This window comes from Parathielavia appendiculata, assembly GCF_033297405.1.
Source record: "Parathielavia appendiculata strain CBS 731.68 unplaced genomic scaffold N657scaffold_2, whole genome shotgun sequence".
NCBI lineage: Eukaryota > Fungi > Ascomycota > Sordariomycetes > Sordariales > Chaetomiaceae > Parathielavia > Parathielavia appendiculata.
Window position 1 is genome coordinate 1,599,343 of NW_026944221.1, and position 23,269 is coordinate 1,622,611.

The 23,269-nt window shown below is 55.1% G+C and overlaps 10 protein-coding genes and 1 non-coding gene across 11 annotated transcripts; 5 read left to right on the forward strand and 6 right to left on the reverse strand.

Annotated features, from left to right (window-relative positions):
* Window positions 1-517: 517 nt before the first annotated feature.
* N657DRAFT_566375 (MFS general substrate transporter) lies at window positions 518-2,390 on the forward strand (the record flags this gene model as incomplete). Its single annotated transcript, XM_062788423.1, is given in 3 exon segments — window positions 518-1,565; window positions 1,622-1,886; window positions 1,901-2,390. 3 exon segments carry the CDS (start codon window positions 518-520, stop codon window positions 2,388-2,390), a joined length of 1,803 nt encoding a protein of 600 aa, XP_062651001.1.
* A 939-nt stretch (window positions 2,391-3,329) lies between these two features.
* N657DRAFT_565086 (DHS-like NAD/FAD-binding domain-containing protein) lies at window positions 3,330-4,437 on the reverse strand (the record flags this gene model as incomplete). The annotated part of the gene is made up of 4 exons (XM_062788333.1): window positions 3,330-3,904; window positions 3,970-3,990; window positions 4,052-4,157; window positions 4,216-4,437. The coding sequence occupies 4 exons, from the start codon at window positions 4,435-4,437 to the stop codon at window positions 3,330-3,332; spliced, it is 924 nt and encodes a 307-aa protein (XP_062651002.1).
* A 1,405-nt stretch (window positions 4,438-5,842) lies between these two features.
* Window positions 5,843-7,035, reverse strand: N657DRAFT_566494 (glycoside hydrolase family 16 protein; the record flags this gene model as incomplete). Its single annotated transcript, XM_062788431.1, has 2 exons — window positions 5,843-6,876; window positions 6,948-7,035. The coding sequence occupies 2 exons, from the start codon at window positions 7,033-7,035 to the stop codon at window positions 5,843-5,845; spliced, it is 1,122 nt and encodes a 373-aa protein (XP_062651003.1).
* A 1,741-nt stretch (window positions 7,036-8,776) lies between these two features.
* Window positions 8,777-9,490, forward strand: N657DRAFT_200233 (uncharacterized protein). Its single transcript, XM_062786190.1, has one exon. It carries the CDS (start codon window positions 8,891-8,893, stop codon window positions 9,344-9,346), a length of 456 nt encoding a protein of 151 aa, XP_062651004.1. The 5' UTR covers window positions 8,777-8,890; the 3' UTR covers window positions 9,347-9,490.
* A 394-nt stretch (window positions 9,491-9,884) lies between these two features.
* On the reverse strand, window positions 9,885-9,981 carry N657DRAFT_t37. Its single transcript has one exon. It is a non-coding gene; the product is annotated as a tRNA-Asp (tRNA).
* Window positions 9,982-11,501: 1,520 nt separating this feature from the next.
* N657DRAFT_631097 (uncharacterized protein) lies at window positions 11,502-12,011 on the reverse strand (the record flags this gene model as incomplete). Its single annotated transcript, XM_062791031.1, has 3 exons — window positions 11,502-11,711; window positions 11,750-11,899; window positions 11,976-12,011. The coding sequence occupies 3 exons, from the start codon at window positions 12,009-12,011 to the stop codon at window positions 11,502-11,504; spliced, it is 396 nt and encodes a 131-aa protein (XP_062651005.1).
* A 1,269-nt stretch (window positions 12,012-13,280) lies between these two features.
* N657DRAFT_200226 (uncharacterized protein) lies at window positions 13,281-13,759 on the forward strand. The gene has a single exon (XM_062786189.1). It carries the CDS (start codon window positions 13,424-13,426, stop codon window positions 13,721-13,723), a length of 300 nt encoding a protein of 99 aa, XP_062651006.1. The 5' UTR covers window positions 13,281-13,423; the 3' UTR covers window positions 13,724-13,759.
* A 1,459-nt stretch (window positions 13,760-15,218) lies between these two features.
* Window positions 15,219-16,355, reverse strand: N657DRAFT_653523 (aldolase; the record flags this gene model as incomplete). Its single annotated transcript, XM_062794413.1, has 1 exon — window positions 15,219-16,355. One exon carries the CDS (start codon window positions 16,353-16,355, stop codon window positions 15,219-15,221), a length of 1,137 nt encoding a protein of 378 aa, XP_062651007.1.
* Window positions 16,356-16,471: 116 nt separating this feature from the next.
* On the forward strand, window positions 16,472-17,189 carry N657DRAFT_200411 (uncharacterized protein). The gene has a single exon (XM_062786191.1). The coding sequence runs from the start codon at window positions 16,588-16,590 to the stop codon at window positions 17,065-17,067; it is 480 nt and encodes a 159-aa protein (XP_062651008.1). The 5' UTR covers window positions 16,472-16,587; the 3' UTR covers window positions 17,068-17,189.
* An 822-nt stretch (window positions 17,190-18,011) lies between these two features.
* Window positions 18,012-18,674, reverse strand: N657DRAFT_200519 (uncharacterized protein). Its single transcript, XM_062786192.1, has one exon. It carries the CDS (start codon window positions 18,493-18,495, stop codon window positions 18,142-18,144), a length of 354 nt encoding a protein of 117 aa, XP_062651009.1. The 5' UTR covers window positions 18,496-18,674; the 3' UTR covers window positions 18,012-18,141.
* Window positions 18,675-21,022: 2,348 nt separating this feature from the next.
* On the forward strand, window positions 21,023-21,610 carry N657DRAFT_200763 (uncharacterized protein). Its single transcript, XM_062786193.1, has one exon. The coding sequence runs from the start codon at window positions 21,129-21,131 to the stop codon at window positions 21,462-21,464; it is 336 nt and encodes a 111-aa protein (XP_062651010.1). The 5' UTR covers window positions 21,023-21,128; the 3' UTR covers window positions 21,465-21,610.
* Window positions 21,611-23,269: the final 1,659 nt, after the last annotated feature.

The following is a 23,269-nucleotide window of genomic DNA, read 5'->3' on the forward strand; positions in this document are numbered from 1 at the left end:
CTTTGTCTGGTGTCGACGCGGGAACAAGGGTGGCAGTTGGCGAAGATGATGTTGCGCTATCGACGAGATGGGAAGGGGCGGGAAACAAATCTACCTTACATGCATTTGAACTTTTCTTTTTCTATGCGGTTCGGGAAGCAAGGGGCGACGGTGACCATCTGATGTAGTGTTGGTACTTTACTTAAAAGGGATTCTGACGTCGCCAGCCTCAGGACACTTGCGTTTCGGCGTCTTTTCTGCCATTTCATGTCAAGCGCGTGCCCATCGTGATAGTCGTCGTCGTCGTTACACGATTTCTGGCGCCGTCTGATGGCGACTTCCTCCAAGTCATCCTGATATGATAAGATTCGACATCACCGGCAGCTAGCTGTTCTGAATACCACTTTCGGACTATCGCCACACAGTTTGGAACAGCCTCGGGGTCCAAACAATTAACCTCCTCCATCTGACCTTTGTCTCGTCTCGTCCATTCTCATCACACCACAACGCACACTGGACCATGACCGACAGAGACACCATGACAACCGACACAGAGCCCGAGAAGCCAACCCCGCCACGGGCGCCCTCCCCATCCCTAACTCCCGCAGCCGACAACATCAACCCCAACACCATAACCAAAACCAACACCGCCGACGACCCCTTCACATCACGTCGCGCCGGTGTCGACTCGGCCGATGTCGTCTACCCAAAGGGCATCAAGCTTGTCCTCATCATCGCCTCGCTCTGTCTCTCCGTCTTCCTCGTCGCCCTGGACCAGACGATCATCGCGCCCGCTCTTGGCGCCATCACGAATGAGTTTGCGTCCGTCAAAGACATCGGCTGGTACGGTGCCGCGTACCTGCTCACCACCACGGCGCTGCAGCCAACGTACGGCTCCCTGTACCGCATGTTCAGCGTCAAGTGGACCTTTCTGGCGGCCGTCTTCATCTTTGAGGTCGGCAGCCTGATATGTGCCGTCGCGCCGACGAGTACCGCCTTCGTCGTTGGAAGGGCTGTCGCCGGCATCGGCACGGCCGGCTTGTTCTCGGGCGGCGTGGTCATTCTGTCGTATACGCTCCCGCTGAGGCAGCGGCCCATGGCGTTTGGGCTGATTGGCGCCATGTGGGGGGTTGCAAGCGTGGCTGGGCCGTTGCTGGGCGGTGCCTTCACCGACCATGTTACGTGGCGGTGGTGCTTCTACATCAACCTGCCGATCGGCGGGGCGGCCATGTTCGCCATCTTCTTGTTTTTGCATATCAAGAAGACTGGGGAGAAGAGCACCATGACGGTGGTGCAGAGGATCTTGAGCTTGGATCTGCCCGGAACGGCCATGCTGGTGCCGTCGATTGTGTGCCTACTGCTAGCGCTGCAGTGGGGAGGGACGGAGCACGCGTGGAACAGCTCCGTCATTATCGGCTTGTTTGTTGGGTTTGCTGTGATGTTGATCACTTTCATTGGCATTCAGATCTGGAAGGGAGACAAGGGAACGCTGCCGCCGCGCTTGTTCAAGAACCGCGACGTCGTGTGCGCTATGCTGTTCACCTTCTTCTTCGGCGCCGCGTTCTTCCCCCTGATTTATTACCTGTGTAAGTGGCCATGGTGCAGGAGGAGGGCTAACGGATTGGCTAACGGTTACATTCAGCCCTGTACTTCCAAGCCATCCATGGCGACAGCGCCGTGCAGGCCGGCATCAAGATCCTCCCAATGCTGATTGCCGTCGTCATCACCTCTGTTGCCGCTGGAGGCCTGATCACCGCTGTTGGGTACTACAACCCCTTCGTTCTGCCGTCCATGGTCTTGTTTACCGTCGGATCCGGCATGATCACCACCTTTGCGCTCGATAGCCCGCTCCGTGTCTGGTTCGGATACCAAGTCCTTGCTGGTATGCCCTTCCGCGGTTTCCCTTAGTTTAAACACAAAGCCCCGCTAACCCAATTCAAGGTCTCGGAATTGGCGTCGGCTTCCAGACCGGTGTCCTCGTCGTCCAAAATAGCGTGTCCCACGAATGGATACCGCAGGCCACGGCTTGCGTACAATTCTTCCAGTCCATGGGCGGAGCCATTTTCATCGCCGTGGCCCAGACCGTCTTCCAGAATGGTCTGATCGAGGGTATCGAGCGCGACGCGCCCGGCATCCCGCCGCAAATTTTCATCAACAGCGGCGCGTCCCAGATCCCCCAGGTGCTGCAGCATCTGGGTGCCACGCAGTACTTGACGGCCGTGCTCACCGCCTACCTTGACGGCCTTCGCAACTCATACTTCATTTCAGTCGCGTGTGCTGCCGCCGCCTTTGTGTCGGCGTGCGGGCTGAGCTGGAAGAAGATTCAGAAGCAGAAGGCGGCCGGTCCCGGTGAAGGGGAGGCTGAGAAGGGCGAGGTGAAGGGTGATGCGGATGGGGAGAGCGCCCATTAAGGGCAGGCGAAGGCAGTACGTAGATGGATTAACGAGCTCGCCATGCGGCTTGTATAATCATTGACAAGGCATGTTTGGAGGGATTCGAAAAGTTTGGTGGATGCATGAAAGCCGGATACCCAACTCTTGTTTTAGTTACACATATTCGAAATTCCCATAATGATCAGACCTGGTACTGCATTGCATGGGCATCATTACGTCGTCGAGTTTCGTGCCACTTGATGACATAGTGGCCTGTGAACGAAATTGATCTGAAGCACCCGGAGCCGCTCTCGGGATCACTTGAGTTCTACAAGACATCCTGCCATCGTAGACTTGAACTAAGGGATCGTCAGACACGCAGGTCCCTGCTATATAGAACTCAAGCTGTTTGAGGATGATGTCAGGGTACTTGGCAGTTCTGTTTCCCTTCCAATAACTGCCCAATTCCACTTGCCCTTGTCTCGGTAGGCATTTATCTGAATGATACGGACACTGTCGTGTCCTGGCGGTGCCGATTCCTGTCATACTCCGTTGGCGCTCCGAGTCCTCAAAGTACAGTCCAGCCCTGGTTTGTTTATTAGCCTGTTATATGACGGGCGCTAGAATGAGAACGAAAATCCAGACAAAGGAAAATAAGTAAGAAAACAATACAGTTATATAACTAACTATAACGTAGTTATATACGTTAGCATTATATAACCTAAATATATAACTATAGTTAGTTAACTATAAATATCTATATATCTATAATAGATAGCAAAAGTTCAAGGAAAGGAAGATAAGAAGGAAGAGGATAACAAAGATCTAGAGAAAAGAACATAGAATGCAGACAAGTAAGAGAAGAAGTAAGATGCCTAACTCGCGTGCTAACAAACAAACCAGGGTTCGACTGTATTGTACACTCGCCGGCTACCAACTCACTCCCAGAAGATCTTCACCCGGCCACCCATCCCATGTTCACCTCCGAAACTCACCTCTCTCCTCATCCCACCGCCCAACAACGGGCTCCAGCAACCTAGGCAACACCTCGGCTGCATCCCCTCCAAACGAGAAATCCTCCTTGTCGACAAGCCTCGCCAGCCCCTCGGGGCTCTCGGCATCGACATTCACATGCACCACGCTGGTACCCGGTCCCCTCGCCGCCTCCGCAATGCCCGCCGCGGGCCACACCAGCGAGCTGGTGCCCACGACGAGCACCACATCGACTTTCTCACGGCGGATCCATTCGTCCATGTCCGCTAGCATGTCACTGTCAAGGGATTCGCCGAACCAAACTACTCCTGGCCTGAGCAAAGCGGTCTGACACTGCGCGCAATGCGGGAGGGAGGAGGGGGGAATGGTGGGGAGGGGTTTGGTGGTGTCGAGTAAGGGGTGGATCTCGGTCGGAGAGGAAGGCGCGTCGACTGCAGCTGCTGCCAGGGCCGGGCAAAGTGGGGATTCTAGGTTCTCGGGCTCGGTGTAGGAGCAGGTCGGGGAAGAGCACTTGAGGGCGAAGAGCGAGCCATGGAGGAGCTTGAGTTGGCCCGAAGGATCTGTCGGTCGAGGGTTGCCAATGTCAGTGAGACATGAAGCTGGAATTACAAGCACTTTGACGTACGGTTGGCACGGATATGCAGGTCTGGCAAAATGTTAGTGAGGTCGTTCAATGAGTGAAGAGAATGGCCCCGGGAGAGACGAACTGTCAACGTTTTGAGATAGACACAGGAACTCGGGGTTTTGCCTCGCGAGTTCTGCCAGAGCGTAGTGGCCTGCGTTGGGTTCGGCTCTGAGGGCCATGTGTCGTCGCTGGCTCCGATGATCAGTCGTTGCCATGTCATGCATGCAGCGAGGCCAGCGGACTCACATAAGCATAGAACATCCACACCATCCCGGGATCATTCTTGAAAGCCTTGGGCGAAGCCAGTGCGGTGGCCTCGTAGTTTCGCCACAGGCCATCGGCGCCGCGGAAGGTGGGCAGGCCTGAAGAGGCCGAAAGCCCCGCGCCGCACACGGCCAGGATCCGCCGGCTCCGGGCGAGCTTGGCATGGAAGGCCGGGATGCTGTTGTAATTGGGATTGCGGGGCATTTTTATTGTTGGGAGAGAGAAGAATGTCCGGACATACCGGATGATGGGTTGGAGACGCTGACAGTTATGAGGCGCTTGATGTCTAACTTAATGGTGGGGTGTTGGGTCGAGGCAGTCATAATCGATCGCCAGTGACCAAGGGCGGCGGCGGATGCTCTTGCCCAAAGAACATCCAAGGTTAGCAACTCTGTCTGAGAGAGAAGAAAAAGAAGAGAAAAGAAGAAAGAATGGAGAGAGAGAGAGAGAGAGAAAACGTAAGAAATGAGGAGAAAAACTTAAAGAAGAGACAACAAAAAAGAACAGATGAACAGAAAAACGATGGAAGGAAAGAAAAAGAACAGAACAAAAAAAAATAGAATAGAAAATGTAAGAGTAGTGAGTAAAGAGAAGAAAAATATAAGCAAAGGGAAAAAATGCAAGAGACATTTGGTTGTAGTTAAAATGTTCAAACCGACATATCGGTTTGCTATTCATTGCTGGCGACATCCCGAGAATCGTTAGTGTGTTAAATCCTCGATGTTGAGGTGTTACGATCTATCTTCGAAGATGGACGACGTTGCCGCACTTGCTGAGCACGCCAGCTATGTCACGACGCACAGCCCATCAAACGTCCTCGAGTTAGTCACCGTCCTCAAGTCAGTCATACTACAACCAGATCGGGTACAACCGTACGGCTGAACTATAAAACAACCGCGTATATGATCATATCTAGACTCGATCATGTTTAGCACGTAGAATCACCGTGTAGGAAATTAGCTTTCCAATGAAGATTAAGGACCGACCAGCACACTCACACCCAATCGACGGACCTCCATAGAAACCAAGACAACCGCTTCCAAGGTATCGGTATCAATACTGATCGATTCAAGGTATCGACGAAGCAGCAAGGCCATCCTCTCCCATCTGTGAACACAACTTAACGCTCCATTATCCTAAATCGCGAACCCAAAACCACGGCCCACACCACCAACTGACGCGCTCAGTCCATGACGTCGTTCGTGACGTTCCATCTATCATGTGTACAAGAACGCCGCGTCTCCCTCTTATCTAACATGACTTGAGAAATCTTGCCTGCACCGTTTATGCACTCTGAGTCCTGCTGTGTACACACTCCCCAGTTTTTCCCATGAACTCCATAGTGACTCTGTCTTGTCATCGACTTGATTCCATTGGGATGTATGGAACAAAAAGACGCCGGGTAACGTGTTGTATTTGTTTCCTTCTCCCAGTGTTTCGGAGACCGGCGTTAAGAACAGATGGTAGTACCATGGTATAAAGGGGTGGGTTGCAGAGCAGAAAGTGAGCGTGGCAAAAGTGTGCAATTAGTCACCGGTTTTGACAGAATCGGGAGGTAAAGACGCCGCAAAAAAAAATGACATCAGCAGCCCTCAGAGGTGGAAGGTGCTTAGAGAGCGAGGTAGCCGAGCAGGGCGGCAGCGCCGACAGCGGCCATGTTTCCGACCAGCGTGGGGGCCGCGGCGGTCGACAGGGACGTGCTGCCTGTCGTGGTGGCGCTGACCTGGTTGCCCGAGGTGCCGGTGGGGCCGCGGCTGCTGCCTGAGCTGGTGATAGTAGCGTTGGAGCTGGTGGACTGCGACGAAGTGACGGTCGTGAGCGTGGTGGCGGACGAGGAGCTGGGCTTCGAGGTGGTCGAGGAGGACTTGGTGGTAGAGCTGCTGGAGCTGGACTCGGCCTCCTCGCCGTTGTTGACCACTTTGATACTCTGCCAGCTACCGCTGAGGTCGGTGTAGTGGTACTCAGTCGCCTCGGTCGCACCCTGGGCACCCATGTAGTCGACGATGCGGAGACTCTGGTAGTAGCCCTCGAAGGGGGCATCGGTGAAGTCGGTGACACCGCCGGCCCACTCAATGGTTCCCTGGGGAGCATTCTTGCGGCCAGCAACCCAGGTGCCGAGCTTGATCTGCATGGGAGACTGCGGGTAGCCGGCGCAGCCCTGGACGCCCGTGTTCATGAGCGTGCGGACGACGGTGCCGTCGATGATCCAGTCGAGCTGAGTCGGGGTCCACTTGATGGTATAGGTGTGGAACTGGTTGACGGGGTCGGCCACTGGCGAGAAGCCGCCGCGGTCATACGTCTCGACGCAGCCCTTGCTGAAAAAGTTGGTCTGGACCCGCGCATTATCACCGCCAAGCCACTCCCAGTCAATCTCGTCGAGGTCGTCCGACTGCAGCACGAAGCTGGTCACGACGCCAATGCCGCGGGCAGCCCGCACCGTCACGTCGACCTGGCCGAAGAAAATGTACTTGTTGCTGCCAATGGTGGGAGCGTCTGTCTCCTTGCTTATGGAGAAGACGGCACCGAGGTTGTTGTCGTACTTGAGGCTCGTGCCATCGGCAAGCTTGAAGAAGTCACTGGCGCCCTTGCGGAAGTCAATGTCGACGGGCTTGGAGCCGACAGCCTTGGGGTTGGGGCAGTCATCTGGAACAAACAGTCGAGTCAGCCATGGGAGCTGGAGCATTTCAGTGCCACGAGAGCTCGAGAAGACATACCGCGCTTGGTGGGGTCACAGGAGGTGTAGGTCTGCGCCGAGACCAAAGAGGCGGCGAAGGCCGCCGAGGTCAGGAGCTTGAAGAGCATATTGGATGTGTATTGGGTATGGGGTTTGCGGTGTGTCGTCTCCTACAAGTCGAACTGGCTGGAGCGGCGGATATTAAAGAGCAGGAGAGGCCAACGGCGAACCGAAGCGAGTGTGTTTAGGAAAGTGAAAGCGCGAACTTTTGAAACGAGGGACTGGAAGAAGCGACTGAACGCCACGAATTGTGGTCTTGTTTTGCAGAGGTGGCAGAGGTTGCGATGATGGTCAGGGGAAAGAGGGAGCAAAGAGGAAAGGCCCTGACCCATTCTGGGCGCAGCAATGCTTTCAATCACCTGGTTGCCCCTTCTGGCCCGGCCACGCCAAGGGCTTGTTGCTCGTGTTGGCACTGGTCCTTGCCCCTGAGAAGGAGCTGGGCCGCCTAGGGATGAACAGGGTCCAGTAGGGATCCCCGAAATCTACCTCATACATGTGTACGAATTTCAACGACAAGCGCCTCCACAGCCGCCTTGTGGATCAGGTACTGAGACAGGCGAGCCAATCCTGTCACTCAGAGTTGCCCAGGCGTCCTTGGCGGCCGATGCAGGGCTCGTCTGCCCTTGCTTGGCATGCCAGCCGCGCCACGCTCAAATTTGGGCTTGGCAGTTTGGGCACGAATAATGCATGAGGACAGGCCAACAAACGTGACGGCCGGGGATAACTAATGCTGTGGCCATAAAGTTACGAGCCGTTGCGCCTCGTCACTCGGCGAGGAGTGGCCTGAATGCGGAACCCATCGTCCCGGGTGAGAAGTCAAGATCTCGATGGCCAGATTTCGAAGGCCTGATGCTGTGATCGTGTAACTATTTTTACTTAGCACGCTAACGTGAATGCACATGTTCGCCTGACACAGCAGAAACGGCAGACACGACAGCGGCAGTTGGCTGGACTATAGCAACATTGAGTAAGCGTTGGCGTTCGTTACCGTAGTTGATTATTACCGCTTGGCACTCATTTCCCATTCGGATTGCTTCCCAGAATGGCAATGTGGACCGATGCCTCGAGCGGCCCGGGGAAACAAACATCAGAAAACACAGCAATCGACATTCCACAGTGCTACCAAAGAACACGTCGTTCTGTCATCCCGTAGAATCTCAAATTCCATGCCCAGGAATCCATGAATTTACGCGCCTACCGATCAGGCACAGACGGGATCGCGGCTCTCGAAGTCGGGGCGCCCGGGTCTCGGCAAATCCACTGCAAGCAAAGCACGGCCCCTGAGTCCTTGCCGCTGATTCGGTCCCGTGCCTACGTCGCCCCGTGGTCCCACCTGGAATATCGAAGATCACGCAAATCCGACTGCTCAGCCGGGCCGCCAGCCAGGCTCGGAAACTAGGCGTTGCCACTTGCCAGCCGCTGAAACAACTAGCCGGGCATGCGAATGGCTGGACGTCGGACAATAAACAAATGCTCTCTCACCCTTGATGTTTCCCCTCGTAAGGCTTGCAAATGGAAATTTTTCCATTGCGAAACTTCAACCGATTTTGGAGAATATGTTTCATTCATGCTTACCATGAGATTACTTGGCGAAAATGGAAATATAGGTCTGCTAGGGCTCTGTACCCACCTTGCGAGTCGTGAGCTGTTGGAGACCGACATGGCTAGAGGTTGGCCAGATAGATCCCACGTATAGCCCTAGCCCTTAGGTTCCCTTTCCTACGCAAATGAGAATATTCAGAAATTCGACAATACGGATCCGTACAATGTCCTGTTTTCTTCTTCCGAAACCAAGGATTTTTCCGAACACATTCGCAACCTACCCACGTCCCCTGAAACAGGAGACCGCCCCAGCCAAGGAAAAGAACCCACCTTTCTCGCTTGTTGACTTCTCAGGACAGGCTCACAGGCTCTCATTCTAGCATGTTGACAGGTGACACAAACAAGCAATACTGCGAAATGGTTACCGGTACCGAAGTTTCAAAATATCCGTTTCGGTTTCCGATTTCACCAGGTCCATACTACACAGTACTTTCACCAAAAACGCGAACAAACAGGAGGGTCTTCCAAGTTCTCAAGAGACCCGAGCTTTGGCAACGTTCCATCAAAAATCCGAGTCTTGAGCATGAATGTCTCAGTCCAAGCGCCTCGGCCTCGCCATATTTCGAGTTGTTGGGTGCAGTGGCATGTCAGCAACAGTGGGGACTGTCGTATCCGTCACGCATCACGCGGCAGGCTGGGCAAATGCTGCGTAGAGCAGAAGAAGCAGGCCAAAAAACCGAGCGCGAGAATCGAACTCGGGTTCTGCTCCCGTGGATATTTTCTAGTATACGCGAAGCGGTGGCCATGATTCATAAGGCATGCGGCTGCTATATTTGACACGGCCAACTGCGGGCCCCAAATCTCCTCGGCCCTGGGGACCAATATGGTGGCGTCGGCCGTCTCCGAGGCCGCTGGACCGAGCATCACCAACAACCCGTTCCCGGCGCTTGTTGATCATTCTGACTGATCACTTGACTGATGTCTCGCTTCATCCATCCGGCCAACTCGACTATTATCAGGCTCCAGTCGTGAGGAGTCAGCATGACTGTTCACAAGGCCCTTGCAGCACGGGTAAAATGAAGGACTCTTTCGGCCCGTCTTGTCGTGTTTCGACAGGAGGCGCCAATGGCAAGCTCCTGTAAGCAAAAAGCGAAGTCTGAGGTGTCAAGCCGTCCGTGCTCGGCTCTCATCGTCCTTTGGTCGTCCAGCAGAAGGATATCAGGGTTAGGGTTGACTGCTGCTCATGCGCAAGGCAGGCACCTCGCGCCTTCCCAATTGAACAAATTGCCCCGGATTAACCCTAAACACCCAAAATATTGGACACATCGCCAAAAAAATATCACTAACAGCTGGAAGTGCGGCTGCGATTATCTCTCTCTCCCGCCGGGAATTGAACCCGGGTCTCGAGCGGTGCTAAATCCCGGTGCGCGGAATTTGACAAGCTCACATACTGACCACTATACTACGGAAGATGTACAGGTGTGGGCACCTGTCGTAGCTGGCTGATTGGGACACTGCTGCCTTATCCTATATAGGGAATGTTACACGTCGAGTAGTGCCTGAAATAGCCCATTGCAAACTCGTCGGTTGGAAGGCCATGATGTCTGCGGCCAAGCGATGATGTAGATTTGATATTCGTGCTTACTGAGCGGACCACCTGCATTCTGCTTGGATTTGAGCGCCTGAACGCTGAGTACTGCAAGAAGCAGCAACATTGCAGCCGGCCTGGGCAAAGAGTTCGGCGCCCGGGCTTGGCATCGGGTGACTAAGAAGACTTGCCCGAAACGTCCAGGAGGACCTCCACTGATTCGTCCGACCTTAGCTTCCGCTCCGGTCTTCAGGGGTTGCTATGGACACTGCGGGATTCCTCCTTGAGACTCATATTTTCAGCAGGAAGCTCTAAGCTTGCCAGTGCCATACGTGGGCCCTAACCTGTGAGCTTGAGTGTGAATGGAGGGCGAAAAGCAGCTGATTCAAATGATGAAGAAGAGAAAAAGGCATGGATCTGGTATCCCGCATATTGATCCTGAACCATTGTCCTGTGCCGATACCGAGGCCTGTCAGGTTGGAAAAACTCCGGGCGATGAATTAAGATGGGAAGGAAAGTGGATAATTGATGGCTACGCCGTTGTAATCGACGCTATCAATCACCTTAGGAATGCATATATGATTTAATCCAGACCTGCTTTGAGATTGCTTCTCCGGGTGATGAGGTATTAGGGCTGAAGTGCAAGAAAGACAGAGAACCACGAAGAAAGCTTGCGAAGAGGGCTCGCGACATAAGGGTTCTTTGAGTCTGGTAAGGCTTGTCAAATCGAACGGATGGGACGGGCTATTACAGGTCTGTGGGTTGGAATAATTGTCTTGCTTCAGTTCTGCTGCTACCAGCTTTGCTCTCCTGTTAGAGAACTGTCTTAACTATGGCGGGCAGCCCGCATTAAACAGACGGAGTCGAGGACAGAACCTGAAGCCACGCAATTCCTGCCCTTAGCGTCTGAGCTCCAGCTCTCGACCGAGCGAAGTTGGAGAACCCAGGGCATGTATCCCACGGAACTGAGCAATACATTGCAGTCATACATTCCCGTCCCCAACCACGCAAACAAGGCTTATACCCGTGGACTCATGAGGTGTTGGGTGCGCAGCCACTCATGATACTGCCTCACAAGAACACTGCGGAAGGCAACCGTTGGGCTCAACACTTGACTCTTCCAATTAAATCCCCCGCTTCTCGTAGCCCGTCCCTTGACAGATTCCAAAAGGAGCCTCGCAAAAAGAGCCGCGAACAAGCGAAAGACAATCGACATCACACCGCCTTCTACACACAAACCCCTCAGCTGCCCATAGAACGGTACGTGAGCCTCCCACCGTTACACAAAGCTCCCAACGCTGGCCAACCCGGAGGGCTACCGTCCTTTAAAAAGCCACACGCATCAAGGACAAACCCCGCCAAGCGGTGACACAGCAGGAATGGAATTGACGCCTGACAACACCATCAAGTGTGATGTGGGCGCACGGAAACCGGCCATCGCTTCGCGCTCCCAAAGACGGGGAAGCTCGTGTCGGCAGTGACTGGGCTGTTTGCAAGGGTCGCGTACTGGCCAGTAGACTTTGCCGTAAAGTTAAACATGGCCTCCTGATAATGGATCACCTGCCACATCGCGATGAGCCTGTCGACGTTGCTGTGGTGCAACATGCTACATTTCTGTCAGCAGGCAGGTCTAAGGCTGTGGCTCGAATTACCTGCAACAGGGGGTCAAAAGCAGACCAGTTGAGATCGGGCATGGTTCCATTGCAGACCGAGAGGGCATGGACCAGAATGTGGGGAAACTCCAAGCTCGAGACGCGCCAGCTGGAGTCGTCTAAGGTCTCAATCCTTGCGAAGATATCGTACTGTCCCTCGTTAGCCGCTATCCAATGGTCTCATCAGGGAGAGCCGTGGCCCCCTCTTCCTTGACGGGAGACTTACGACGTGACTGGTGAGATCTTCAGCGATTGAGAGCATGTTCTCATTGGACACCGTATGGTTGTCCAGTATATTCTCCTCGCCAAGACATCTAATTGTCTGAGGGTAAGTAGTCAGGAAGCCGCCAAAGCTCGACTCAACCGAGGGCCGCTTAAACGGTAGCCGGAAAGCGGATTGGGGATTTGAACAACACCACGGGTGGCTCTGACGATGACATTGACGGCGTAACAGCGAGAGGTGGGGTTGGATCTACCGCCCAGTCCCAGTAAGGCTGTCGCAGTGTTTGGACCGCGGCCACATACTGAGGCTGAAGGTCCGGGGGGTACTCGCTCGCTATTCTCACCGCATGAGAAACCAAGACTTGCTGCAGGGAGCTCAAGTCAGTGGTGTCATGGGCTTCGGGGTCTGTACTCGCACCTCAAAGAGAGCCACGTATGGTCGGTGCCAAGTAACAAAGAGTATGTCCTTGATGTGTGTGTCAGCTGACGACGGCTCGCATAGGGGGTGGCATGTCAAAAACACGCACGCCGTGAGGGCAGAATCCTGTGATAGGAGCACCATCTACATGTCCAACCCCGTTCCACGCACTGTAAGGAAGTTCATGGACTCCTGGCCGACGGATTGGCAGATGTTAGCCGGTCTGGACGGAGATAATCCAGGGGCTATGCAACAATACACACCTGCGAGTCCGAAGTATGAGAGCTCGTCCGTCTCGTCTGCGGCCTGAAGTTCTAATAAGGCGAGAATGTAGAGATCCCTATGGGCAAATCAGATTATTGATCTTGGTCAGGCTGTTGTGTCAGGTGTTACCACTGCGGTCCCCCGCGCGACCAGAGGGTGTTGATGTTGAGCCTCGCCGGCGCGCGTCCTGTATTTCTGTCGATGCCAGCCCGGACGCCAACCACGGGAACAGGCGCTGAGGCTGACTAAACCCCCACCCACGCGAGCGTCGCGGTGAGCGAGATTGCGATCTTCCGCATATCCGCCGTTGACGTTCAGCACGCGATTGGGGCCTCGTTGTCGTTGAAAAGAAAGGATTGGGGCCAGCAACTGCTGGTGGATTCTATGCGTGCGTGGTGGTCAGTATTGAGGCGGCTGGCAGCTGAAGAAAATAGCTGAGTTCCGTGTGGTCGAGACCCGTTTCCGCAGGGCAACTTTGTAACCATATGGCGAACATTGTCACTCCCGAACACTAGGCAATCTCTGATAGCAAACACACTGAATTCAGATGAAAGGCAAACCTGCCATCCTCGTGCCTGGCCAGTAGTTGCCCTGTCCGCCCCGAGTCATGCCTTAGAGGCCATGCTCCCGGTCACCATCATCCAGGTGACAGCACCAGCAGTCGCAGTCCCGTGCTCCAAGAAGCCGTACGTTCTGTGGGAGCAACAGGACAAACTCAGTTGCTGAGCCTGCCTTGTACTATACCTGGCGAGCTGTGCAAGCCAAACGGTATGTACTGTGCCTCTTCATCAAGATGCGGTTGGCTGCCGGTTGCGATGAATGAAAGAAGCGGTAAGAGACCGGAAGCTGCTCGACCACGGGGTCCCTCGTCGGGGTTCGACATCGGACAAATGCCAGACAGTCGGTTCAGACTGTTGTTGCTGATTCGAATGTCAGATTTGCTTGGTCACCTTACAGGTGTCCTCGTGAGTTGCCAGTGTGTGCGTGGGGGTTGTCGTTTGCTCCTGCCCACTGCACAAGGCGATCAGTCGTCAGACCCATGCACTACCTCCGGGAGGTTCCTGCCATGAATAAGGTACCTACGGCATGACTAAAATCTGAAGGTGAAAGAAAACAACATTGAGAGAAACGGACGGAAAAGACTCATTCGGATTTCAGAACTTCCCGAGTCGACCCAACGGCTTCCGAATCCTTCAGCTTGCCATGTTCCAAGGAGTGCTGGAAGCAATGAAGACGTTGCATAGGTCGACTGCTGCAATCTCCTGCTTGTGACCACGGTGACCGTGTCGCCATGCATTCCAGGATCGTGGATGCAGAATAAACCTCTTGCCTTAAGATAGAGGACTTTTTGGTACCTGAAGTCTTCAAGTTACGTTCAGGACGTTGGTTACCATTCTTGAGAGCCCCCACCCGCCACTCTACGCCACTGTTCCTCGCGCATTGGCAACGTTTTTCCATGACAAGAGCAAATTGCCTTGGACGCAAGCACCGCCTGCCGGCGCCAACAGGAAAGAACGGTTTCCCAACTTGGGACTGCCCGCCAAACCCGGCTCCCTGGTCCTCCCACCTTGCTGCGCGGGCTTGTTTTTCTCTTTGCTCGCAGGCCCGGGGTTGTGGACGAGGCAACTTACACAGTAAGGTGGCGCACACCCGGACCAGGTTCCGGGAGCCGAAGAAGCCCACAGTCAGGCGTTCCGGCCTTCCACAGTGAGATCCGCGGGATACGTGGCACTCGACTCATCGTATCAGAAACAAGGTGGCTGAAGCCAAAGAAGCGACATCTAGGAGCAGGGCAGGGGAGGCAGCCGGGTACCTGAGACACAGGGGACTGTTGCTTGCGCTACACCAGAAGCTCCAAGAGGGAGGACAAGCACACATACGGAATACTCCATACCGCCTGGTCCTTCCTGCAGTGGGCTGACCTGTGGCTGGTGGCTAGACTGACGATCGCGCTGTGATGGTACCCAAAGGCGACAGGGGTGCGCTTGGGCTCGATGGACGAAGAGGAGGCGTGCTCGACGCCTGCGCCGCCATTGCAGTGATTCAGTACCTCGTCGCCTTCCCTCTAACCCCGGGGCCAGCTTCTCTTGGCGAAATCAAGGAGTTTTGTAGCTTGTCCTCCCTAAAAATGCTCTGCCACATGAGCGGACACAGCACCATATGGACAAACCGAGGTCAGAAGGAGCGGACTCCTACTGCGTCACGGACGGAGAAAGAATGAAGACCACCATGAGGAGCAGTACTCATACAACATGGTGAGAGCGAAAGCAGGATGCCAGACACGCACGTCACTCTTCAAGAAGCGCGCAGCTGTCGGTCCAAGATGTCATGAATGGGGATGAGTATTAAGAAGAATATTGATCTCAAAACCTTTGAGTCATGGATGCTTCCCAGGTTTTTGTGTCCCAAACGCCAAGAGACAGATACCTGTATCATGTCTCTTTTGTCCCGTTCCATCAACCCAACGCCGAACATGTGCCCATTAACCCCCGCCTTTTCCACCTCCGGGAAGCCATGCGGTGTCCATGACAGAAAGAAACAAATCATCTCCTCGGAAAGTCACAGTCAAAGCGACTTCTCCAGAATAACCAGTTCCCTGAACCCTTCCTTCCACTTCTTGGCCTGGTCCCCGCTGGGCCTGGGAAGCGGGCTCCGCGCGTACCCGCCGTAGCCCATCCACCCTTGCAGCCCGGACTTGACGCCCACTACGCCGCCCTGGATCGCCGTCCAGTCGCCCCGCGCGACAACCTCCTGCATCTCCTGCGCCTCGGCCGTCTTGCCCTGGGTGAACAACTCCATGGTCCGGATGCAGGCCTTGGGCGCGATGTTGGCGAGTCCCGCCAGGATGCCGTGGCCGCCCGCGACAAGGGATTGGATCGTGAAGTCTGCTGATCCGGCGAGGACGAGGAAGTCTGGCTGGGCAGCGTTGGAGCCGGGTGTCTTGGTCTTGCGGGTGGCGGCGGCTACGCGGTTGAGCTTGCCCGTGTTTCCGCAGGTCAGCTTGACGCCGACAATGTTGGAATGCTCGGCCAGGCGGATGATGGTGTCGGACGAGAGATCGAGGCCGCCCACGGCGCCGGGGAAGTTGTAGATGATGAGCGGGATGGGCGAGGCGTCGGCCACGGCCGTGAAGAAAGAAATGATGGTTTCCGAGGCTGGCGCGAACAGCGATGCGTAGTACGAAGGGGGCAGGACCAGCGCGTAGTCGCCGCCTGCTTCCCAGGCTTCGCGGCACAGCTGAATCGTCTCGCGCGTGCTCTGCGAGCCGCAGCCGACTATGATCGGCATCTGCGAGAAGCCGGCCTCGTTGAGAGCCTTGCGGGTGGTAGCCGTCACGAGCTGGCGCTCGGCGTGCGTCAGGTGGACGGCTTCGCCGTTGGAGCCTTGCGTGGCGAGCCCCGTGACGCCGGCACGGGCGAGGCGCACCGCGTGCCGAGCAATGGTGTCTGTGTCGACATCCTCGGTCTCTTCGTCAAAGAAGCACATGGTTGGTACGTAGACGCCGGGCACCAGCGGACGAGCCATGTGGAAGTCTGAGGTCTCTGAGGTGGTGCTGTACGAGCTGCTGAGAGGGGAGTGAGGTTCTGGTAGGCTGAGATGGCCCGTCATGAGGCTGGAGGTAACCACCGGGCGGTAGGGCATCCTGTTGAAGCCGGCGGTGTAGCTGCCGCTGGGAGAAGGTGCGTCGTTGTGCGGTGCCATGGTGGGCGGTATAAAGGCGGATGACAGCGGAGAGTGGTGAGTGGCCGATGAGGAAGGATATCAGGGAAGCTGATGAGAGAGGCAAGAGCTTGTAATATTGGGAGCAGATGAGGGAAGCTGTGAACACTCGAGGGGAGGGCAGCATATTTGTACACAATGATGACTTGCACAGGGCAGTGTCGAGGGCAGGGGTCAGAGGAACAAGACAGGGAACCGCCCTAGGCTAGCAAGGATGGTGGCCATGATTCGATGCCCCCAAGTACCGGTGAGCGTCTCGGGCGTTTCTTTTTTCTCCTGTTCGGCCCAAGAGCCCCTTGTTAGCTCCCACGCGAGAAGGCTCGATGCAAAGGCTCGATGCAAACTTGGTCCGAGAATGGCGCCGCGGCGCGGCTCCGAGCAACGGCTTGCCTTTTTGAAGGTACACGCATGTAAACTTTCATGTAATGTGGTAAAGCTGAGACTCCAGGAACACGGAGACTGCCATCACCTGCGCCCACTCTCGTCGCCCAGGGGCGTTCTGAGCCGTCATGGCCCTTGGCATCGCCCAGGTACCTGCACACAGTGTGCGCGCCAAAGCCGCCCAAGCTCTCCAAATCCGGGGTGTTCGTTTGGCTGGGTCTGGTCGGACCAGGATCAGGCCCCGATCAATGGGTCCCAGGTGTGGGGGTTAGCGACGAGATCGAGCAGACAGCGAAATGCCAAGGAGCCGTGATGCCCAGGTGAGGCTAAACTGGAAGGGGAATAGTTATCTACACAGTAGGAGTCTGGCTGGGAAACCTATCTGAGGTGTCCGATGCTGGAGGCGTCTTTTCTGAGGCGTGATGGTGTTATTCAGCGGCTTCCCAAGGACACCCAAGGTTTCGAGAAAAGATAGACGTCCACTCCAAAGCAGCGGCCAACCGCGAATTTCGTGTCTCTGGCGGCTTGAGCGTGATTGGCAGTGCTAGTGGTGCTGATGCTGACTCCAACAAGAGCTAAATGGCCATTGCATGATCAGCTGCCCTCAATGCGTCGGGCAATGTTCCTGAACCACATGTGGCAGGCCAGTCGATCTCCACGTATGTCGTCTGCGAGGCGGGCACCAAAAGCTCTTCTCCTCGGACAAAAAACTGTCTCCAAGGGAGCGACATGTTGTAGGAAGCAGGACGGCCCGGCAGCTCATGTCCCATCAAACTAGCCTACTGCTTCACGAAGTTTGATGCTGCTTGTGACCGGTCAGACGATGCGAAGTCGTATCAGAGGACGCGCTCGAGGGCGTTTGGAGGCGCATGAGACGGGGACACCATGCATGCGCATGCAAGGCAATCAGGGCCCTACAGCAGAGTAGAAACCAAGTTCCCCAAATGAGAACAGGGCATCCGAGTCTGGGAATTGACAAATACCTTCCACATTTTCAGGCGTGATCTTGATCCCATCGCCAGCCGAGCCTGCCATTTTTGCACCATTGCCTTGCAAGCCCGCCGTGTGGAACAACAGATCTGGTACCTGATACGTTAGCGGGTATGGTACGCGAAGAACCGCCACCATGGAACTGGATGTGAGATGAGCCTGTTCCGTTCTGTACTGTGTACTTGTACAAACTTCGAACCTCAAGACGTGCGTGGGTTCGTGCAAGTCGTAACGCCAGATGCGGATGGGTCATGTTGGCATTGAGGTGGTCTGCTGACAGGTTTGGTTCGCCGGACGCGAAGTGGGCGGGCCATGGGAAGCGTACCTTAGACGACTGCTGCTCGCAAATTTCGAACAACTGGCTCGAGAACTGAGGTCATGACCGCGTGTCGGTTTCTCAGCGACGACATGATGAGAAGCGCAATCCTCGATCTGTACCACTTGCTGTGGAGATGCCGCAGGAGAACAGGAGAAGGGACAGCGGATCATGATGGCACGTAGACCTCGGCCAGGCTGCAACCACGGCAGGGTTGGCGGCCTCCCATTCACCCAAGCAAAGATCTCCTTTGGGCGTCATCAGCGCCAACGATGAGGTTCCAATCGTCCCCAATTTGCTGCGACTGGCTGTCTCGGGAGCAAAAACAGGCAGTGAGGGGCAGTGAGGGGTCGTTGAGGGGCACCTGACACCGTCTCTACATGGAATTTCCGACCGCTCAGCCACATCCATACTTCCTCTTGAGAACGCCTGCATCTGTATCTTGGTTGACCGACGTTACTTCTCAGTCAGGCTTGACCCGCAAGGGTGACCTTTGCATCTTGGCTGGCAGGGCGGAGGGGCTCTCGCGGGTCGCAATGAAACACTCTTGGCTGGTGTTCTGCTCATTGAGTTGCCAACGTGCGGAGCGAGATTGGGTTGAGCGGCCGGAATGCCTTTTGCGGAGGAAACTGCAGCATCAAGCAGGCAGCACCTGGTGAGGGGACTCGGAAATCCTTCGCGCGTGAAAACTAAGAATGAAGAGATCCACCCCGGTGAAATAGAAATCCACAAGTTCTCTGTTCCTCTCCTGTTTCGGAAACGTGGGAGGAAATCCCCCACCCTTGATCCGTTCGATGGAATTGGGACGCTGGCCAGTGCGCTGGCCAGCTGTCATCCCTGCCCCTGAAAGCTCGTCCCAGCAATGTGGTCCCTCACTTGCCGAATCGGTGGGGGTATCTGCTCTCTTCCAGGGTGAGCTGCTCTGTGGCAGGATAATGTCAAACGGGTCAATCAGCCGGCAAACAAGTGTTCACATGGCAAATCTGGGTTGCGTCCTACGTTCCCTCGTCTTCATGAAAGCGGCAGCGGCTTCGCTTCCCATCGTTGTCTCGCGAGTCCCAAGTGTCTAATGGGAGCACAGAGCGTCGATACTTTTCATACTGTGGTATCTACTGTGACCATTGCAGATCCAGCACAACTCGCCCAACCAGCTTTTCGCGGGGAACGGGATTGAGAGCCTCGTGACTGCAGGTGGAGTTGAAGTTGAACTAGGCACTCCCTTTGCAAGGTACCTACTTCAAAAGCTTTGACGGAAAGCAGCAACATCAGGTCAGGGTCAACTGCGACCTGGCAAAGTAATGGAAAGTGGACTACTTGAGGGTAAAGCGTAGGTAGCGTCAGCTCTTTTAATGACCTGTCTGATTCACTGCGCTGGATGAGTTATTCGCGTTGATGTCCTCTTCTTTCCTCTTCGCCTCCTTGCCCAATGAGCGCGCTTGCCCAGGGAGATACAGTCGCTCACCTGATCTTGAGCGGGACCTGTGGTGCTGACCCCCACGCTCTTTCAAGTTTTCCACCTCGGACAGAACACAAGTTCAGGGAACGGTCTCGATGCACCAAACACCGGAATTCCTCGACCAGTGCCCATCACACTGCTGAGCATTCTACGACGCCTCATCTTGTGTTACCTGCTATATCATCAAGCTCGATTTTGGGATGTCTTCCGCACGCAAGCATCTGATTCCACCAATTGGAACTTCCAGAAAAACCATCGTCACACCAACTTCAAGTAAAGATTTCCTTGGCTTTCAGTCTTCCTCTTATCTTTTTAACTCAAGGGGTTGTACGCATCCAGGTATTCAACATTCGAAGCAGATGCCGTGTCCCAGGGTTTGACATCCTATACAGCTTCAAAACGTGCCAAGTAGTGTCTTCGTCTCTTCCTTTCCCGCTGTTCATCTCATGGCTGACGATGGCACCCTGATTGCTCACAGAGATTACACACCAGGGATCCACATTGCAACTGAAGTGATCTTCAGTTCCCAGTGTTCTGTCTCTCAGGGGAAAGGGAAGACCTCGGTCCATGACCGGAAGTCGGGGCACGGATCAGACGACCAATAGGAGAAAAAAAGAGAGACATGTCTCACACACACACCCCGGCGCTGACGTGCAGATACCCCAGGTCTGGCTCGATCTGCTCCGGATCCAGCACCATGGTCACTGCTGAGCCTCTGCGCTTAGTGGCATGCACCTGGCCGGATCGAGAAACAACGAGAGGAGACGACGCCCAGGGCCCTTTGCCAGGGCAGCATCGAATGGCCATGAGGGTGTGAAAGGTGTGGCGATGGGAATCTAGGCTAGAAGCAGCCGGCGGCGCTCTCTAAGGCCGTCTTCCTCGCCCTCATTGGCTCCTCTCCACACTGGAAGCAGTTGCTTGGGGCCAAGGAGGTGGTGGCTGGGGCCAGTGGCTTCCCTGTGATGGCAGGATGGCACGGAATCGGTCTCGAATTTCTCGCAGCGAAGTCAGATCCACGTGGCCGTCACTGTCAGAAAGGCCAGAATGGCCGTGGGAATGAGATCTTGATGCTTGGCCGGGGGGTGATCGAACGGAAAGTGTCTTTATTATGCAGCCCGGCCCGTTGCCTGACCCTCATCCGATTCTCCGATCTCTCAAGGACGCACGATGCAGCCGTTACCCGACGCTCTCTCATGAGCAACGCCACATCGCACATGCAGTACCTTGGCTGATATTTCGCCCGGAACACCTTGAGGAGACCAATGCAGTGTTGAATCGAGCTAGATGTGCACCGGTCTCTTCGGCAGACTCACTGAGATCTGAATCTCGACCCGTCTACTCATTAGTGTCATCAATAGCCGTCTCTAGAACTCAACGCATGGTGATCGGTCGAAATTGATGGCAGAATGATGCGGAAAGGGTGTCGTGTCCCGGGAGATGCGACGAGGCCACAAAGTCTCATTCCTGGCCCTTTCTTCCTACAGTTGCAGAGCGGTCGGCTCTCGTCCACTTCTTTGCTCAATCGTCCTGATGGCAGACGTCCCTGTTCTTCCCAACGGTTGTTGATTTAGCGAGGATAGCGATATTGACGTTCGTCACGCGACACTCGTTGATGAGTTGGCTTGAACCGAACCAGGTGCGTCCAATGTTATGTAAGGGTTTGGTAACAGGCCGCGTCGTTAAAGCGAGCTGGGTTCCACCACACCATCCCGGCCCTGACAGAGCGGACGCCCCCCGCACCCAATGGACCGGCACCTGCATAGCGGGAGGCGATCGATACTGTGGCCACAGTGTGCGATCCTTGCCGGACTGTGACGGTAACCTGGCGCCCGCTCTTGACCCCCAAGTCTGCTCAAAGCCTTCGGCTTCTGCCCAACTGTTTTGGGTCGAAGGGTTCTTCCTCGACTTGAGCAAGCGATTGCGCTGTTGTTTCTCGAGGTACCTATGAAGGCGGAACTTCCATTCTCAGCGTCGAGCCCGATCAAAAGTGAAACCGAATATGCAGCTGCGAAGCAGGCTGCGAGCACGCTGTCACGAGCCCTTCAATGGTGAACCTAGATTGGCAGGGAAGTTCCACCCTCGGGCAGAACACCATGATAATAACATCAACAACGGCAACAGCCCACTTCCTGCAAGCACCTGCATAGCGAACTACGTATTCGCGGAACGGGAGCTACACACAAAAGGACACCCCTTTGTCACAGACCCATGCGGGGAAGGCGGCCCAGCTCGAAAGTCCCTAATTGATTGGGCTGAAATTTTTCCTCCCGGAGGACCGCTGAAGAGGATGGAAAGCCATTGACAGCCACACCCAATCTTCGGGTCCTGAAATTCCACAAACCGGGCGATGGCCGGCAAGCTCTTGAAGAGCCTTGGATCGGGCCAAGGTTCGGATAGTCGCTGAGGCGTGTTCGGGGGCCTCCTCCATCTGGCTGCTGATATCCGCAGTGCGGATGTCTGGAAGCAAAGATGGACTCCATTTTCCGGCAGGTATCGGGTTAGAGTTATTATTAGGGAAGAATGGGGTCAGGTCATTCGGTCCCGATAACCGGTCCGGCCACCGCCGACTGCCGCCCGGAAGGATACCCGGAGGCCTAGACTGACCATTGCGGCTGTCTGGAAAGAAGGAGGCAGGGGAACAATCGGAACGCTGGACGGAAGTGCAAACCGCTCAGCAAAAGCCACAAGATTGCCTCGTTTGAATTCCCCCGGCTCGAGCCTGGGTGCCTTCTAAGACTGCGATCCATTGGCCAATGCACGCTCTCATTCCGAGAGCAACCCCCACGTCCTCCCAGGGGCACGCGACGTCATCGGCACATTTCAGCAAACAGCACCCACGGCCGGAAATCGGCTTCAAATTTCGACAAGCGCAAGACCGCCCCATGAGCCTGCTTTTCCGGCTCTGGGAAAAGCAGAGTTTTGCCACCTTGATATCTTGCCTCAGCGTGCCGATTGTCATGCTTCGGAGCAGACTAGAGGCTATTCACGGCTCGACCCCCATCTCTCTGGTCATCCCACGCTTCAACAAGGATCATTCTTCCCGCGGGTGAAACCAGAGACCTCCGGGCAAGAACATCCGGTAGTTACACAGTACAGAAAGCTGGTCTTGGACGCGGGCACGAACGGGTACCGATTGCGTGGGCGCATGTCGAAAGCAAGCTGCAGGTCCCGAACTCGCGACACATTCAATGCATCGGACAGAAGCAGGCGCTGAGCAACCCACGCCAGTTTTGGACCCGAGATTCTGGCTGTGGCTTTTGCAGAATAAGCAACTCCCGGTGTTTGAAATTGCCTGCCGCCAGCCAGAGACGTGGCACAGCCATTCAACAAGAATTTATCCAGCCATGCTTATTCCGAGCCGTACTTACACTGCTATGCATCATTGCCGAGCTCATTCCATGCGAGTTTCAGTTCCCCAGACAATCTTGCTGCATACGTACCTGGATGTTGAATGTTGGATGTCGAATGTTGGATGTCGAATATTGGATGTGGGATGTTGGGCGGATGGCGCCGTTAACGGTCAGTCAATTTACTCAGGACTCGCGCACGACTAACCTGACTACATAAAACAACACCCCTCTGGGGGGACGGGGTAAGCTGCTATCGCCGCGCTGGCCTGCGCATTCTATATGGTTAAGCCGTAGACGCAATTCACAAGCCCTGCTTATCTTCTTTACTTGTCATGGGCGTCCTCGTCGGTCTCAAAGACTCTTTGGTTTCGACGAGCGTATCCGTACTGCCTTTGTTTTCTTC

Excerpts from the sequence above, each read along its gene's own strand:
- N657DRAFT_200226 (XM_062786189.1), top strand. The coding sequence starts at position 13,424 with ATGTACTGTGCCTCTTCATCAAGATGCGGTTGGCTGCCGGTTGCGATG.
- N657DRAFT_200763 (XM_062786193.1), top strand. The coding sequence starts at position 21,129 with ATGAGTTGGCTTGAACCGAACCAGGTGCGTCCAATGTTATGTAAGGGT.
- N657DRAFT_200233 (XM_062786190.1), top strand. The coding sequence starts at position 8,891 with ATGTTGACAGGTGACACAAACAAGCAATACTGCGAAATGGTTACCGGT.
- N657DRAFT_200519 (XM_062786192.1), bottom strand. The coding sequence starts at position 18,495 with ATGCAGGCGTTCTCAAGAGGAAGTATGGATGTGGCTGAGCGGTCGGAA.
- N657DRAFT_200411 (XM_062786191.1), top strand. The coding sequence starts at position 16,588 with ATGGTGGCCATGATTCGATGCCCCCAAGTACCGGTGAGCGTCTCGGGC.